General features: G+C 43.1%; 1 protein-coding gene across 2 annotated transcripts; it reads right to left on the bottom strand.

Moving 5' to 3' along the window:
* Window positions 1-545: 545 nt before the first annotated feature.
* On the bottom strand, window positions 546-15,811 carry cops9 (COP9 signalosome subunit 9). 2 transcript variants are annotated; one of them, XM_038816395.1, is made up of 3 exons: window positions 15,716-15,811; window positions 14,661-14,859; window positions 546-1,030 (listed from the first exon to the last, which is right to left on the bottom strand). In XM_038816395.1, exons 1-3 carry the CDS (start codon window positions 15,767-15,769, stop codon window positions 993-995), a joined length of 291 nt encoding a protein of 96 aa, XP_038672323.1. In that variant the 5' UTR covers window positions 15,770-15,811; the 3' UTR covers window positions 546-992. The 2 variants fall into 2 exon arrangements, with proteins under 2 accessions (XP_038672323.1, XP_038672324.1); XM_038816396.1 differs by lacking the exon at window positions 15,716-15,811 and adding an exon at window positions 10,649-10,721 and having other exon boundaries at window positions 14,661-14,833.
* Between the last annotated feature and the right edge of the window lie 1,831 nt (window positions 15,812-17,642).

Below are 17,642 nucleotides of genomic sequence, written 5' to 3'. Positions count from 1 at the left end.
TTTGCTCTTCCTTTTGCTGGGCTAAAATCCTCCAACTCCCTCTCTAACAGCATTCTGGGTGGTACCCGTACCACATGAACTGCAGTAGTTCAAACATATGGCTCATTACCACCTTCTCAAGGGCATTCAGGGATGAGCAATAAAGGCTGGCTATGCCAGTAAGACCCACACCCCATGAATGAGTAAAGGTTTAAGACTAATCTCCAGAGGTAATTCTTCACACGCTGATGAATGTTTTGGGATTGTCTTCCAGGTAGGGGTAATGGAGGTAAACTAAATAATTTGGAGGCAGCTGGATATTGAGAGAAGAGCTTTGACCCCAATGTTAGGGCTCAACTCTATATTTATTTTTGAGGTAATTTATTCAAAGATGTGCCTTTAGCATTGGAATCAAACAATAGGAGAAAATTGGAAACCTCTACAATGAGGCGAATCGATTTCTCAGGTTTGTAATATTCCCAGTTTGTATTTTTGACATGACCTATTCAATTGGTGTGCTCACATGCACAGGATCCAATGATAATGAAATTATTTGACACCAGTAGAACTGAGAGTAGGACTTTACTCAAATAATTATTAGCCACCTTTGTACTCAAAACAGATGTTTTGCAAAACTCAACCCTTCAATTACATTGCCACTGTGATTAGGATCTGAAAAAACCTCAATATAAATGTTGTATGCATAATGGAATGACAGGTTTGTTGGAAAAGAAGTTGCACCTTTTATATCTATTTTTCAAAACAAACAACACTTTTCTACATTTTTCTTTAATAAAATAAATTCATAATTTTAAAAAGACAAAAATTAACATGGTGACAGTACACAAGTCTATGCAGGTTTGTAAAATGTGGACTCCTTCTCAAGAAAACGTCCCATTTTGTGCATTTTTCCATACAGCGTGAGCAACAGTCTGTCCAAAGTAGTGACCATCTTTTCTCTCCTCCTCGTTTGAGAAAGTACAGTGGTTCAGATGCGGAATGTGGAGAAGAAGTCACTGAATATCGTCATCATCAAACAGGTCTTCAAAATCTAGAGTTTAAACAGGAAGCACAATTAATATCTGCGAATCAAAATTTGCTATACTCTGCTTTTTTTCCCGCTCCCCCTCTACTTTCCTCATCTCTCCCTCCCCCAACAGTTATGTTCCCAGTGGGTCCACTCACAATAAAGATGAGAAAAACTGTAAGCCTTTTTCATATCTCTAAGAATTCAATTATCATTCCCAGTCCAAAAAGAAAAAAGCACATTTGATGATGCCCAAAGAACTTTCCATCAATGTCTGATTATTTTTCCTTCCCTTTGTCAGCAACAAGTGAAAACTGACAGAACATAAGGAAAATGTTTGTGCAGATCCCAGTCAGGAGTAGGATTTTGGCACAGAGGTTGAAGTCATGACGTAGGTTTGCTCCCCCCCCCCCGCTCCATTCATTATGACAGATCAAACTGCTCTTAATTCAGGCATCTGTCAAGCACCCCAGGTTAACTACAATAATAATAATCTTCATTGTCACAAGTAAGCTTACATTGACATTGCAATGAAGTTACTGTGCCTCGTCGCCACATTCCAGCGCCTGTTCGAGTGTACAGAGGAAGAATTCAGAATGTCCAAATTACCTAACACCAAGTCTTTCGAGACATGTGGGAGGAAACCGGAGCATCGGAAGAAAACCCTGGAAGAACACACGGGGAGAACGTGCAGATTTATGGGTAGCACGGTAGCATTGGGGCAGCACAGTAGCATAGTGGTTAGCGCAATTGCTTCACAGCTCCAGGGTCCCAGGTTGGATTCCCGGCTTGGGTCACTGTCTGTGCGGAATCTGCACGTTCTCCCCGTGTGTGCGTGGGTTTCCTCTGGGTGCTCCGGTTTCCTCCCACAGTCCAAAGATATGCAGGTTAGCTGGATTGGCCATGCTGAATTGCCCTTAGTGTCCAAAATTGCCCTTTGTGTTGGGTGGGGTTACTGGGTTATGGGGATAGGGTGGAGGTGTGGTCTTGGGTAGGGTGCTCTTTCCCAGAGCCGGTGCAGACTTGATGGGCCGAATGGTCTCCTTCTGCACTGTAAATTCTACGAAATTCCACACAGACAGTGACCCACGCCGGAATCAAACCTGGGACCCTGGAGCTGTGAAGAAACAGTGCTAACTACTGCTAACCACTGTGCTATCGCTCCACCTACAAGTTTGCTGCAAAGTGAAGCTTCTTCCCCTTTGACCCAACCATCATCATACTACACTATTGTGGCACCACTTCGACTTCCAACACCAGCCTCGAATTGGAATGTTCAATTAGTATCTCCCGTAACCATCTACAGCACTCCCAAGATCTGTGGGCTGCTCCAATTCTGGTCACTGGAACATTCCCGAATTTAATCACTTATCATTGGCGGATGTGTCTTTTGTTGCCTCAGTCCTCAGCTCTGCAATCTTCCCTAACATTCTTCATCCATCTAATCTTTCTCTCATCTTTTAAAATGCTCATTAAACCTATCTCTTTGACAATGTCCTAACATTTCCATATCTGGCTCACAGTCCTGTGAAGCACCTTGGGATGTTTTACTAGACCAAAAGGTGTAATTACAAGTTGTGTTGCTAAATTTGTGACAGCTTTGTGCCACAGACCCAAATTCAGGAATTAACAATTTTTAAGACCCTTCAAACTAATTTCTTACTAGGCCCTTGAGGGCAGGGAACCTAGGCCGTTGGAAAATCTTCCAAACGGTCCCTCACACAGAAATTGATCACCATGAATCAAATTTTTAACCTTCAGGCCATTGATTTTCTGTCTCACCGTTGAAACTTTTCAACCAATGGATTTTTTAGTAGACAAATTTAATTTGTACAAGTTCTTCATCATTTTTCTCCTCTAAGTAAGCTGTTTGCCACTAGGTACCTTCACAATAATGCTTCAGCCTCAAACTTAATCCAGAACCCCATCCTAGAAGAAGGCTCAATTCAAACTGCTTATTTTGGTCGAAGACTTTGAATAACATTGCTTTATAAAGAAACACCAAGGTCATTGTTAAGTGAGCTTGAAATTGACAGAGACCGGCCACATTACATTTCTATTACCTTCAGTTTTAGTATAGAAAAAGATAATAAAAGTCAGGATATACAATGCTGTAAAATTGTGTTGCCATATTGAGGTTTTGTTTAGGATGAACACTGGAATTGCACCCAAAAAACAAAATATTTTTATAAGGTTTGCCGTTTTGGTCATCTGGCTGTTGTTTGTTCAAGACATCAATTTTTGAATTCACAAGAGTTTTAAGGATGGTTTCGCTTACATTAGTCTCTACAATTTTGTTCTCATCACCATTCTAAATACTCTGTTCGAGTATACTCTGTTCGAAACACCAGCTGTTCGAAACGTTTTTCAGCAGACAGTACTTGGGGAAACAGAAACAGGCAAGACACCAATTTTGGCTAAATAAAACAAAACATTATAAAGCAGTAATAAAATTAACACTTTTATGATTCCGATAAATATGGATACTGTCCGTGTGGAGTTTGCTCATTCTCCCCGTGTCTTCAGGGGTGTCACCCCTACAACCCAAAAGGATGTGCAGGGTAGGTGGATTGGCCATGCTAAATTGCCCCTTAATTGGAAAAAACAAGAATTGGGTACTCTAAATTTTCTTTTAAATGATTCCGATAAATATTTACATTGTCGTGTTTCCAACACTTGTGGTTTGGTATTCTAACATTATTCGATCATCTAGAAAATTTGCAAATCTAGAAATGACTTGGACCCAAGCCACTGGAGGATACAGCATATTTCAACGCGATCTATGATCCTTTTTCAGATAATGCAATATAAGGCTGCAGCCACCATCTAATACATTTCCTTAATTTAGAAAGTTTAATGACTTAATGTTACGGGAGATTTTGGTGCTTTTCGATATCCACATTATATACTCTGACTCAGAGGAAATGCCTCTCTTCATTGCACCAACTGCACCAGCGTGCATTTCCCAAATTAGCTACTGAAGTCCCTAAGTGAGCTTTTCAAGTTAGTGCCAATCCGTGGGCTGTTTTGTACAGACGCCCGGGTGGGGCTACAAGGGAGCAGTGTGATAGCAGCACATTGTTAGACTGTGAACGCAAAAGCTAATAAGAAACATTTAGCCAAGGTCACCATCACATGCTGGCTTCTAAGGAACAAAATGAAACTGCCCCCACAATTCGACACCTCCACACTGGACACCTGCTTGTCAGAACAAGCCAAGTAGGGGACCTTAGCAATGCCTATAAATGCAGTCCAGTTCCTGAGCAAGAGGATGATTTGTCATAGCTAGATATATTAGGTGTATTTCTACTCTGCAAGATTCCGGACATTGTAAGATACTTAATTTCATAATTTCCATTATATTATTCAGAATGAATCAGTGATAAAAAATGTCAGACGCATTGAAGCTTTTCATCTTGTGATCCATGTCCGGAAAATTCAGCTCAGCTACCATTGGGACCTAACAAATTTCAAGCTAATTAAATGTAAATACAAGATAATATGATCAAGGAGATCACAAGTACTCACCCTGAAGTTATCTAAATGAGATTTGCAATGACCCCACTATCTTATTAACCTTGAATAGATTAAACCAAAACTTCAAATGAAAAGCAAACAGCCATTTGAGAGACTTTCTCATAACAATTTGGAAAGAAGCACACAAAAATATTTTATTTATTTTATTATTGTTTTGGTATGCACAGGCAGAGCAAGTATTACATTTCTATCCAGGAATGGCAAAGCATCTCGAGGAGCTGTAGGAAGATTATGTTCTATAGTTGCAACATTTACAGCACTCCCCACTAGAAACCCTTTTATTTGCTTCTTTATGTCAAGAGAAGTATAACAGAGTAGAGAATGTTGATGCCAGTATGTTGGAATCGACCAATTTGTAACCTTGGGCATTTGGATTTAAAACAAATGTTCCAAGTGGAGCACAATTGTGGGATGGATCCTTAAGAAAAAGGCTGTTTATTGTTATGTTACAGTACTCCAATCTGCAAGTAACTCTGTTTGAAAACTGCTCGTCAGGGAAAATAGTTAAATACAGAACAAAGGTTGTAACTTTGAGCTTGAAAGAAATTCATATCCACAGGAATCATATTGCCTACCAGGCTTTTCATTGCCTATTAAAGATTTTACAGTGATTCATCAGTTTTAATTATGGCCATGTCATTTCCTCTGTAAATCTGACATGTAAACTATGAATAATTGGAGCTGTAGCATTGATCACAAGTACCCAAAGTACAAATATCACCATGAGCATTAAAAATTGTGATTTTTTTGATAGAGTAAACATATAATCTGAAATCTTGTAACATGTGAATTTATGTGAATGCATCAATAATTTTTCATATGGTTTTCTGACACGATCAAGTACTGAGGGAACTCTTGAAAATGAATTGGTACACAATGTAGGTGTTAAAAGCAACATAATTCCTTCTTTTAATGTAAAATAATAGTGATTTATCAAGGTTACAATTGATCTGTGATAGTGTTGCCCCGTTCTACTAACCTGACTGACCTGCAACAATCACAGGACCATAAATTGTTCCTGGCATATTATTTTTAAAGAGCCTTCTGTGATCATGTGATAACTGTCTCCAATCACTTTTTTTTGTTCTTTTAAAATAAACGCAAAGTATCCAATTATTGTTTTTTGTAATTAAAGGGCAATTTAGTATGACGAATCCACCTATCCTGCACATATTTGGGTTATGGGGGGTGAGACCCATGCAGAAACGGGGAGAATGTGCAAACTCTACACAGACAATAAACCGGGGCCGGGACTGAACCCGGGTCCTCAGCGCCGTGAGGCAGCAGTGCTAACCACTACACCACTGTGACCCTAACTTTCCAATCACGTGCTTACGTCAACCAAAGCCTGCCAGAAAACTGCAAGTCATTATTGGCCAAAAACCAGTTTCTGACAGATCACTTCACTATTTGAAAATCTCCAAGGCTTTTCATTATATATAAACGCTATTCATTTTATTGATTATCACCCTAAAGAGTAACAGCCCTCAGAGAGGAAAGTCCTCCTTGTTTCGGTATTTTATGGAAGACCCTTTATTTTTGATCATGTGCATTCCTGATGAATGAAAATTTAATCATATATTATCTGATTAATAATAGTAATTTTTGTTCCATAATTTCCAAGTGTATTTTGTAAAGTCATGTAACTATAAATATTTCTATCACCCCAGTAGCAAGCCCAACATTGGCGAGGGTGAATGGATAATTAGGTTGTTTGAAATAATGCTTACATAAAGTTCATACTGAGATGGTTTATACCCAAGGTTTCAGAAATCAAGTGCGGAGCCCTTATTTGAGGAAAGATATAGTGGCATTGGAGGCAGTTCAGAGGAGGTTCACTAGGTTGATTCCAGAGATGAGGGGCTTGTTATATGAAGATAGATTGCACAGTTAGGCCTATATTCTCGCGCATTTACAAGAATGAGAGGAGATCAAATTGAGGTACACAAGATGATAAAAGGTATGGATAAAGTAGATGTGGAGTGGATATTTCCTCTTGTGGGGCAATCTAAAACGAGAGGTCATAGTTTTAGGATATGTTGGCAAATTTAAAACAGTTGAAGAGAAACTATTCTCCCAAAGGGTTGTAAATCTGTGGAATTCTCTACCCCAGAGTGCGGTGGATGCAGGGACAGTGAGTACATTTAGAGAGGGGTTAGACAACTTTTTAATTAGTAATGAATTGAAGGGTTATGGAGAACGAGCAGAATGGTGGAGTTAAGGCCAAGATCAAATGGAAGAGCAGACTCGATGGGCCAAATAGTCCAATTCTGCTCCCATATCTTATGAACTTATGAATTTAGGAGGAGCAGTCATAAGAGACTGAAGAAAGAACAATTATTTAAATAGGAATTTTGGCTGTATTCAACTCAGTTCCATTGAGAATACAACAGACATCATCAGGATATCTGAGACCAGCATGTGTGGCACTAACCTAAAGCTAAAAGATGACAACTACTGAAGAAGTATGAAGGATCAAATCATATAGTGTAGAAGGAGATCATTCAACCCATCATGTCTATGCTGGGTGTTTTGAGAGCTATTGAACTAGCCCCCTCCTGTGCTCTTTTCCCCATAGACCTGCAAATTTCTCCATTTCCAAAAACAAATCCAATTCCCTTTGGAAAGTTACAAATGAATCTCCTATCATATTTTCAACAGTGCATTCTAGATGATTACAGGCAACTTAATGAAGATGCACAATAAACTTAGAATTAGTGCATTGTCTGGGGGAAGACAGATTGTTCTGATGGAATAGTTAAGAGTTGTATGTAATTAGATGATCACCCAGGGTACAGAAAGAGCATGTTACTTGTTATATAAAGACATCCTTACATTATAGAACATAGAACATTACAGCGCAGTACAGGCCCTTCGACCCTCGATGTTGCGCCGTCCTATGAAACCCCTCTAAAGTCCCTCTACACTATTCCCTTATCGTCCATATGCCTATCCAATGACCATTTGAATGCATTTAGTGTTGGTGAGTCCACTACTGTTGCAGGCAGGGCATTCCACGCCCTTACTACTCTCTGAGTAAAGAACCTACCTCTGACATCTGTCCTATATCTATCTCCCCTCAATTTAAAGCTATGTCCCCTCCTGCTGGACATCACCATCCGAGGATAAAGGCTCTCAATGTCCACCCTATCTAATTCTCTGATCATCTTGTATACCTCAATTAAGTCACTTCTTAACCTTCTCTCTAACATAAACAGCCTCAAGTCCTTCAGCCTTTCCTCATACGATCTCCCCTCCATACCAGGCAACATCCTTGTAAATCTCCTCAGTATAAATCTCCTCAGTACCCTTGCCAATGCTCCACATCCTTCCTATAATGTGGCAACCAGAACTGCACGCAATACTCCAACTGCAACATGACCTCATAGCTCTGAAACCTTTTCCCATCAACCACCACCCTTTGTCTTCTATCAGCTAGCCAATTTCTGATCCAAACTGCTAAATCACCCTGAATCCCATGCCTCGGTATTTTCTGCAATAGCCTACCGTGGGGAACCTTATCAAACGCTTTACTGAAATCCATATACACCACATCAACTGCATCAAACACATATTTTAATCTTCAAAATTACCCATGTTATGATAAGTTAAGGCTGTGATAATAGGATTCTGAATAGTCTTCCTATGTTAAATCAAACGTAGTTTGTGTTTTAGCAAATTACATCCATATTTTGTTTGTGAAATTGCACTGCCATGTCTAGTATTCTGGACTATAGATGCAGTGTAACATTGTAGTTATAGTACATTTAACTTTGTCCTTTTCAATCTTCAATATTTTGGGTTAAGTGGAGTTAAATGTGCCTGCTTAATTGGTTTACGTGGCAAGAATGAACTTAAGCACTTGACAGGTAAAGTCTTGATATAAAACTAAATCCTAATCTACTATTCTTATGACTATTTAAAGGCTCTGCTTCGAATGGGCTTGGTGGGGAGGGCGGAGGGATAACTTCACCCAGTTTCCCACAGATCATGAGCACTGACACATAACTGGTACTCAAAGCATATCAGTAAAACATCAAAGTACTGTATGAACACAATGCAAACGCAATGATTTTGTCATGTAAGTTTGACTCAGTTTTAGACGTTTTATACAGAGAGCTCAGATGTAGCAAGAGAAAGAAATGTTACGGGGGAGTTCATTAGGGGCTGTTTAGCACACTGGGTTAAATCGCTGGCTTTTAAAGCAGATCAAGGCAGGCCAGCAGCACGGTTCGATTCCCGTACTAGCCTCCCCGAACAGGCGCCGGAATGTGGCGACTAGGGGCTTTTCACAGTAACTTCATTGAAGCCTACTCGTGACAATAAGCGATTTTCATTTTTCATTTCATTTTTCATTATGTTTTGGTGTTGGGGGGCCGGGGGGGGGGGGGGGGGGGGGGGGGGGGGGGGGGGTTGTTAAGTGCTCAGCAGATTAAGTTCTACTCAGCACATTGCCACGTATCTAGCCTTGGGGTACCAGATTTGGGAAATGGGTGCCCGATATCTAGCAGACCTTCATCAAATATACACAATGTATATTTGAAACACAAATTCTTTAAATCGTCAGATCCTAAATCAGTCTTAACTCCTTTTCCAGTGCACAAATTCTTGACTACAACTAACAACAGCTGCCCCCTAGCTGTATGCAATGCTAACAGCAGCGAAACATCCCAGCTCATAGTTGCACTGAGAAACTATCCCACCGGTCCATTGTGCACAGTGATTGTTCAAACAAAAAGTGCCATTTGATGGAAAATAACACAAAAAGCAAATTCCATTGATCAGCCAGGAAATCAAAATAAATATTAAAAGGTCACTCTGTAGACATTAATAAGTTTTACTTCTCTTTCAGTTGGCCGTTATTTTTACTGTAGACATTTTATAAAAATATTTTATATTCTTTTAAATAAGGTACTGACAGGGGTAAATGACTCACTCTTTAAAAGGGCTGATTTGTAAGCAATGTAAGACTATTCAGATAACTTCACCTGAAGTTTTGTTCTTGTACTTTCTGCAATTGTTACATTTCCCGTCAAAACAGATGATGGGAGTGGAAAAAGCAATAACTCAGATTAAAAATGATCAACTTGAATCCAATTTTTGCAATAATCCTGGGCAGCACAAACTAGATTTTGAAGTATAGAAAAGTGGAAAACATGAAGAAGATTTCGCGCAAGAATTATGATGACAGAGGATTTGAGAAAAGATGAAACAGATGACAAAACGCTGAAAACAAAGAAAATGATTTATGTAACTGAAGAATCATTTCTTCAGCAGATCAAAACTGTTGGAGCTAGATCTCAAGAACCAAATGCAATGCGTGACAAGTATTAGAGCTATATAGCTCTATCTAGAGGACACATTAGTGCGTATGGTAGGTAGAAAGTGTCTCTGAAGAATGAAAATGAATCCCTCAAGACAATTTGGAACAAAGGAACAAGAAGAAGCCTTTCAGCTCCTTGAACCTGTTCCTCCATTCAATAAGATCATGGCTGATCTACTAACGAATTCTATATACCCGCATTCTTTAAATCTACACAATAGCAAGACACTGCTGGTGAAGGGCAGTTACGACCTGAAACGTTAAATGTTTTACTCTACAGATTCTATCCAAACTAAGTATTTCCACCGGTTTACGTTTCTTTTCCTTTAAACTCGAGACTGATAGATTTTTGTTCATCAAAAGTATTAAACATAACAACTGATCTAACATCAAGTTACGTTTGTGGGAGAGCTCAAACCTCAGCACCTTTTGCATGTAAAGATGTTGCCTAATTAAAACAGAGATTACTCAGACAGCCACTATAAGTTTGTAATAAAAAGGCTGAGTGCTTGAAATAGTCCAAGAAGCTTTTTAAATTTAGAGTGTCCAATAACTGTTTTTCCAATTAAAGGACAATTTAGCATGGCCAATTCACTTGGCTGGGCATCTTTTTGGGTTGTGGGGGTGAGACCCACACAGACACAGGAAAAATGGTCAAACTCCACACAGACAGTGACCAGGGGGCAGGATCAAACCCCAGTCCTCAGCAATGTGAGGCAACAGTGCTAACCGCTGTGCTACCATGCTGCCTAAGTAGTCTAAGTTACTGAAGAATACCTCACCATTAAAGAAATCTGCATGGACTGCTTTCTCATTAGCTGCAAGATCCATTAGAAGTCCTGAACTTCCCCCTGCCTGAAAAATAAACAAAAAGACTCCAGTTATTTAAAGATATTTTATGGGGTTCAAAGAGTGTTAAGCATTTGATCTTCGAAAAGTAGCGAAGCCTACATTCTCTCAATGAATTATAAATAATGATTAACAATATATAGAACTCCAGATTTAATCATCAGTTTTCACTGAGCTAGTTGAACTAAACAGTGGCAGCAATAGAAAGCTATAAATTAACAAAAAGAAGAAAAAAAAATTCAGTCATGGTTTCTCCTCCTGAGTTCCCTTGGAAAGTACCCATTGGGTGAGGACTAGGGATTGGCCAGGCTATGTTGAGCTCATGATCAATCTGTGAAAACACCCTGTCTAGACTCACATGAAGAATATCCTTTTGAGCAACGCACTGGAGTACTGCTTGTAGAATCAGATTCTAGTATAATTTGTTGCCTTACTGCAAGTGAAACATTAAAATATGAAAAATAATACTCAAATATAGGAAACAACTCTGAAGAATAATAGGTGCTAGACTTAACATTGCAGAACAGCAAATTCCTGACTTTGTTATTGCATTGCAAGCATTGAAAAGACGGTGTTCACCTATATTCTTATAGTAGAAAACAGACTGTGCACCTGTTGAGTTGGGAGTAAGGAGAGAAAATATAAAATAACCTTCAACAATCCATAAGTGTAGAAAAACATGCATAACACTAACTTGCATTTATTTCCTTATTCTTTCATGGAATGTGGGCAGAATTTGTTGCTCACCTCTAACTGCCCTTCAACTAAATGGCTTTTAGGCAACTTCAGACGGCAATTAAAAGGCATCCACATTGTCATGTGTCTGGAATCACATGTAGGCCAGACCAGGTAAGGATGGACTTTCCTTCCCTAAAGGACATTTATGAACCAGATGGGTTTCTACAACAATCGATAATCGTTGCCTTGGTCACCATTACTGAGACAAGCTTTTAATTCCAGATTTATCAATTGAATTTAAATTCCACCAGCTGCCACGGTGGGATTTTAACTCATGCCGCCCCGAGCATTAGCCTGAACCTCTGGGCTACTAGTTCAGTAATATTACCCTGAGGGCACTATCTTCCCCTTAATATCCCAATAAATTCTAAAGTGCTTTTACTTTAATAAAATGTCACAAGGTGCTTTACAGAAGTGTTATGTAGTAACATTTCACACCAAACTGCAAATGGACCTTCGGACAGATGACCATCAACAGCCCCCCACGATTCTAGCCTTGCATATTGAGTGAATGAGAACGAAGAAGTGTAGTATCAATAACAAATAAATATTTATGTTGATTTAAAAGCCAAGGAAAGAAGAAAGATCATGAATATCAAAAGATAATCGTGCCAGGAGCTAATTTGCAAAACCTTTGGCAAAAGAAAGTACAAGAATTGGAAGTTTCACTGCAAGAGGGACAAGAATAGGCCATTCATCCCCTCGAGTCTGTTCAGTTATTCAATTTAATCATGGTCGATCTGCAACACAATGCCATTTATCTATAGTTTGTCTGTATCCCTTGATTCCCTTAACTGACAGAAATCTATAAATCTCAGATTTGAAAACTCCAACTGGCTCAGCATCCAGACTTTTGATGGATCCTTTCCGCATTCGTAAATAACCTGCCTCTAATTTTAAAATTGTGCTCCTTTGTTCTTTATTCTCCAGAGGAAATAATTGTTGGGTATGTATTCTATGGAATCCATTATCATTGTATGCAATGTAGCAAATGTATGCAATTTGGTCTCATAATTTATAACTTTCAGCTCTAAGCATTTTGCACTATACCTTCACCAAGGCTTGTACCCTCATCCTCAGGTACAATGCCCAGAACGGAACACAGGACTCCAGATGGCATGCAATCAAAGCTCTGCATAACTGAAACATGACTTCTTCCCTTTGACTTAGCCCCACGGCACCACCGTCTCTTGACCCTTCCACTACTTCTGACTTGCTGCACTACTTATGCAACATCTAGTTTTGGTTGAACAGATATCTCCTCAAACTAAAAACACTGGGAAAACCAAAGTTATCGTCTTCAGTTCCTGACACAAAATCTATTCGCCAGCCACTGACTTAACCTCTCTGTCTACAACTCTCTAAGAATAAATCAGGGCAGCACGGTGGCACAGTGGTTAGCATTGCTGCCTATGGCGCTGAGGACCCGGGTTCGAATCCCGGCCCTGGGTTACTGTCCGTGCGGAGCTTGCACATTCTCCCCGTGTCTGCGTGGGTTCGCCCCCACAAACCAAAGATGTGCAGGTTAGGTGAAATGGCCACGCTAAATTGCCCCTTAATTGGAAAAAATAATTGGGTACTCTAAATTTATAAAAATTTAAAAATAGAATAAAACTGTTTGCAACCTTAGCTTCCTATCTAACCCCAAAATAATCCAATCGCTCATCTGCCCCACCACCAAGAGCACCTACTTCCACCTTAGTTTCTTGCCTGTTCCATCCAGTTTCAAGTTCATCTGACTGTTGATTCAAATGTTGTATCTTCTGGTCATTGATGTCCCACCCTCCTTGAGCTCATCCAAAATTCTGCTTCCCATGTCCTAATTCACATTAAGCCCCATTCACCCCATTACCTCTGCATTCGCTGACCTACATTCCCCGATTGAGCGACGCTTCAAATTTTGAAACTCTTCTTTTTATGTTCAAATCCCTCTCCCAACCTCTGTAGATTCTCTCAGCTCCACAACCAGCGCGATCAACTCTTGTGGAGAACGTTAAGGGGCAGTGTGCCATGGGGGGGGGGGGGGGGGGGTCTGTGGGAGCTTTGGGAGCGGGTGGGAGGGTTGCCCAGGCTGAGAGTGCAATGCAAACCCAAGGAAATCTGGCACTCCGTGTGGACCCAACTTAAACGACCCAATTATGGGACGAACAGCGTCCTGGCACCGAACAAACCTGGAAAAGGGTCCAGCGGACTTGGATATATTTATTTATATATATATATATATATATGGGGCGGTTGGTTCACCTTCCCCTCCAACCCTGCGAGATCTCTGCACTGCTCTAATTCTGGCCTCTTGTGCATCCCCGATTTTAATCACTTCACCATTGCGAGCTATGCCTTCAAATACCTGGGGCGAGATTCTCCGCAAATGTGGAGAATCGTAAAGGTTGCTGTGGGACAGGCCGTGACCCACGGCAGCCTTCACGGCCACTTCCGGGGCCGATTCTCCCCCCCGGGCGGGGCTAGGAGCGCGGCCCCGTGCGTCACGGCCTTGACGGCGGTCGTCAAAGCTGCACATCAAGCATCACGCCGGCTGACGCGGCCGATGACATCAGCCGCGCACGACCAGGTTGGACAACACCAACCCGCGCATGCGCAGATGGCGTCTTTCTCCTCAGCCGCCCGGCAAGACGTGGCTACTTGATCTTGCCGGGCGGCGGAGGGGAAAGAGTGCGTCAGTTTTGGACGCTGGCCCGACGATCGGTGGGCACCGATCGCAGGCCTATCCCCTCCCGAGCACAGTCGTGTTGCTCCCATGCCAATCAGGCCCCCAGATGCCCCAAACGGGCATCTGGCACCCGTTTCACGACAGCAGCGAGGTGTGTTTGCTGCCGTGGTGAAACGGTCGTGAAGGCCTGGCCACTCGGCCCATCGGCCTTGGAGAATCGTTTTTTACGGCGAGCGGCAATTCGTCGCGTGGGTCGGGCGTTGGGGGGGGGGGGGGGGAATAGCAGGAGGGCGTGAAAAATGTCAGGAGGCCCTCCCCTATTCTCCGACCCGGCGTTGGGGGCGGAGAATCGCACCCCTGGTCTCCCTCTCTCTCCCTCCCTCCCTCTTCACCCGCTCGCCTCTCCTCCTATCCCTCTGCCTTGGCCCACGATTAAATTATCTCCTATAGCATCCCCGCGACACCTGGGGAAGGTTGTACTACGTTCAGGGCGCTAGAAGAATGCAGATTCTTGGCCCTGGCCCTGCTCTCCGACAGACCTCGTCCAGATCCACGTACGGCCCCGCGCCCTCCGGGAACATCTCGTCCACCGCCGGCTTCATTGTGACTGGAATTTTCTGTCCCAGACCGTCTCCCGTCTCCGAGTCCCGGACTCAAAAACAGTCGGACCTTCCGGTGTCCCGCACTCGTTCCGGTCCGCAGGAAACCAGCCCCCCGAATAAAAGAGCCGCTCTGCACCTGTAGAGGAAACACCAGCAGGTTCTGTGGGCTCGTTTGTTAGTTACATTTCTGCACATACACATCTCTTTATAAACATTATGTACATCATATATATATATCTCGATGTGCGCTTTAGTAACATTTTTCTGTAAATATAATTTAACAGCAGCATTTGAAACGTTTTTGCTGATAACTAAATACAAATCTGAACATAATGCATTTGGGGAGCTTTGTTAAGCAAAAAAGATAACTCCTCAAAATAAGCAAACTTATAAAAATAGAAGATGTTTGCAAACCCTGTCACCCCTGTTCCTCCTTCAGTTTTTGTTCATAATTTAGCAACGTCAAGCAAAGGGCATGGACACTAAATTCAATGATACAGTAATTTGCAAAGTATATCACTGCATGACAAATTGTGCGAGTGAGAGTTGTGTCTTCATCTCACCAGATGTAGCTGCCTCAAAAATAGATGCACTCGAGGAGCCAGATGTTTTAATCATTGTACATTTAAATTTGTGTTTAATTGTTTAAATTTGAAAAAAGCTTCAAAAATAACTTTTGGTGCAAAAACCAGCAATGACAAAAGGTTTGTGCAGGGGTTCAAATTAATGCTAGAAGAAGATTTGCAAAGGTGCTCCGTTCACATCTTCTTTATTGTTTTCATGGGGTGGGGATGTCACTGGCAAGGGCAGCACTTGTTGCCCATTCATTGGAGTCAAACACTGTGGATCTGGCTTCACATGTAGGCCAGACCAGGTGAGGATGGCAGATTTACTTCTCTGAAGGACATTAGTGAACCAGATGGGTTTTGATGGAACCATCAATTCACTAGACACGTGCTTTAAGATATGAACAGTGGTTTTAATCTACTTACAACCGAGCCAGCCTGTTCCACGTCGAACTCTCGATGAACTCTGAGCATTGGCATTTATACGGCAGTCCAGGGGGAGGAGTCATGGGTGCAGCCCTGTACAAACTCCTAAGCATTCCCAGAGCTACTTCCCCTAGTGGTCAGGCAACGCAACTGCGCTTACAAATGCATGGTCTCAGGTATATACAATACAGTGTGAAATACGGAGTTACATTCACCACATTCACCCCTACAAAAAAATCAGGTCCGGCAGGGGTGGTGGTTCATAAATTGAGTCTGTCCGGTGGTCGGACTGTCCGCTGCAATCTGCGGAGCACCGGGGTTGCAGCCTCTTGCGGTGGCTGGACGGGTGTTGTGGGTTGGGGTACGATGGCGGACTCCAGGGAAGATTTCGTCCGAGCTCCATACCCGTCTGGTTCGACTGGGGACTGAGGGCGCTGGGGGTTAGCCGGTGCGGGCACGCGGAACAAGTGGAGCGAGCTAGTGGGCTCGGGAGCGCGAGGGGGTGGCTGGGTTGCGCGGAACCGATGCAGCGAGCTAGTGGGCCCAGGAGCCCGAGGGGGTGGCAGGATGGGGTGTAGGGTGAGGGGTGCATCTGTAGTGATAGAGGGGTTGCTGGACCCGGCGGGTGCAAGGTCCCGGAGGGATACGGTGTCCTGACGGCCGTCGGGGAACTCGACGAAGGCGTACTGGGGGTTGGAGTGAAGCAGGCGCACCTTCTCACCAAGGGGGTCGGTTTTGTGCGCCCTGACGTGCTTCCTCAGGAGTACAGGGCCCGGTGTCTTCAGCCATGCCGGGAGTGAGACCCCCGTGGTAGTGCCCCTGGAACAAATGAAGAGCCTCTCGTGAGGGGTCTGATTGGTCGCTGTGCATAAGAGGGATCTAACAGCGTGGAGCACATCTGGGAGGACTTCCTGCCAATGGGAGACTTGGAGATTCCTGGACCGGAGGGTCAGTAGGACGGTCTTCCAGACCGTCGCATTCTCCCTCTCCACCTGCCCGTTCCCCCTGGGGTTGTAGCTGATAGTCCTGTTCAAGGCGATGCCCTTGTCGAGCAGGTACTGACGCAGCTCGTCGCTCATGAAGGACGCACCCCGGTCGCTGTGCACATAGCTGGGGAAACCAAACAGGGTGAAGATACTATGCAGGACTCTAATGACTGTGTGGGAGGTCATGTCGGGGCACGGAATAGCAAATGGGAAGCGGGAGAACTCATCTATGACGTTTAAGAAGTAAACGCTCCTGTTAGTTGAGGGGAGTGGCCCTTTGAAATCGACCGTGAGGCGTTCAAAGGGCCTAGAAGCCTTGACCAGGTGGGCCCTGTCTGGTCTAAAAAAAGTGCGGTTTGTACTCCGCACAGATCGGGCAGTCTCTGGTGACGGCTTTTACCTCCTCAGTGGAGAAAGGCAGATTTTGGGCTTTGATGTAGTGGGCGAGCCGGTTGACCCCCAGGTGGCAGAGGTCGTTGTGGATGATTTTCAGGCGATCGATCTGCGCGCTGCACACGTCCCGCGGGATAGGGCACCTGGGGGCTCGTTGAGCTTCCCCGGTCGATACTTAATATCGTAGCTATAGGTGGAGTGTTCGATCCTCCACCGCAGGATTTTATCGTTTTTAATCTTGCCCCTTTGCGAGTTGTCAAACATGAAGGCAACCAATCTTTGGTCGGTGATAAGGGTGAACCTCCTACCTGTGAGGTAGTGCCTCCAGTGACGAATAGCCTCCACAATGGCTTGTGCTTCTTTTTCGACTGCCGAGTGTCGGAGTTCCGAAGCGGAGAGGGTACGGGAGAAGAATGTGACTGGTCTCCCTGCCTGATTTAATGTGGCTGCAAGAGCTACCTCTGAGGCGTTGCTCTCAACCTGAAAGGGGGTGGATTCATCCACCGCCCACATGGCCGCTTTGGCGATGTCCTCCTTGATGCAGTTGA

The sequence above is a fragment of the Scyliorhinus canicula genome, chromosome 13 (assembly GCF_902713615.1).
Source record: "Scyliorhinus canicula chromosome 13, sScyCan1.1, whole genome shotgun sequence".
Lineage (NCBI taxonomy): Eukaryota > Metazoa > Chordata > Chondrichthyes > Carcharhiniformes > Scyliorhinidae > Scyliorhinus > Scyliorhinus canicula.
The sequence above is the reverse complement of the archived record's forward strand: the minus strand, read 5'-3'. Positions and strand labels throughout refer to the sequence as shown.

What these genes read in the sequence shown, in the direction of transcription:
- cops9 (XM_038816395.1), bottom strand. Translation starts at nt 15,769, where the DNA reads ATGCCAATGCTCAGAGTTCATCGAGAGTTCGACGTGGAACAGGCTGGC. An exon ending in TGGAACAGGCTGGCTCGGTT is followed by an intron (nt 14,860 to 15,715) that starts GTAAGTAGATTA and finishes TTTCCTCTACAG; the next exon opens with GTGCAGAGCGGCTCTTTTAT. An exon ending in CGTACGTGGATCTGGACGAG is followed by an intron (nt 1,031 to 14,660) that starts GTCTGTCGGAGA and finishes TTTAAACTCTAG; the next exon opens with ATTTTGAAGACCTGTTTGAT.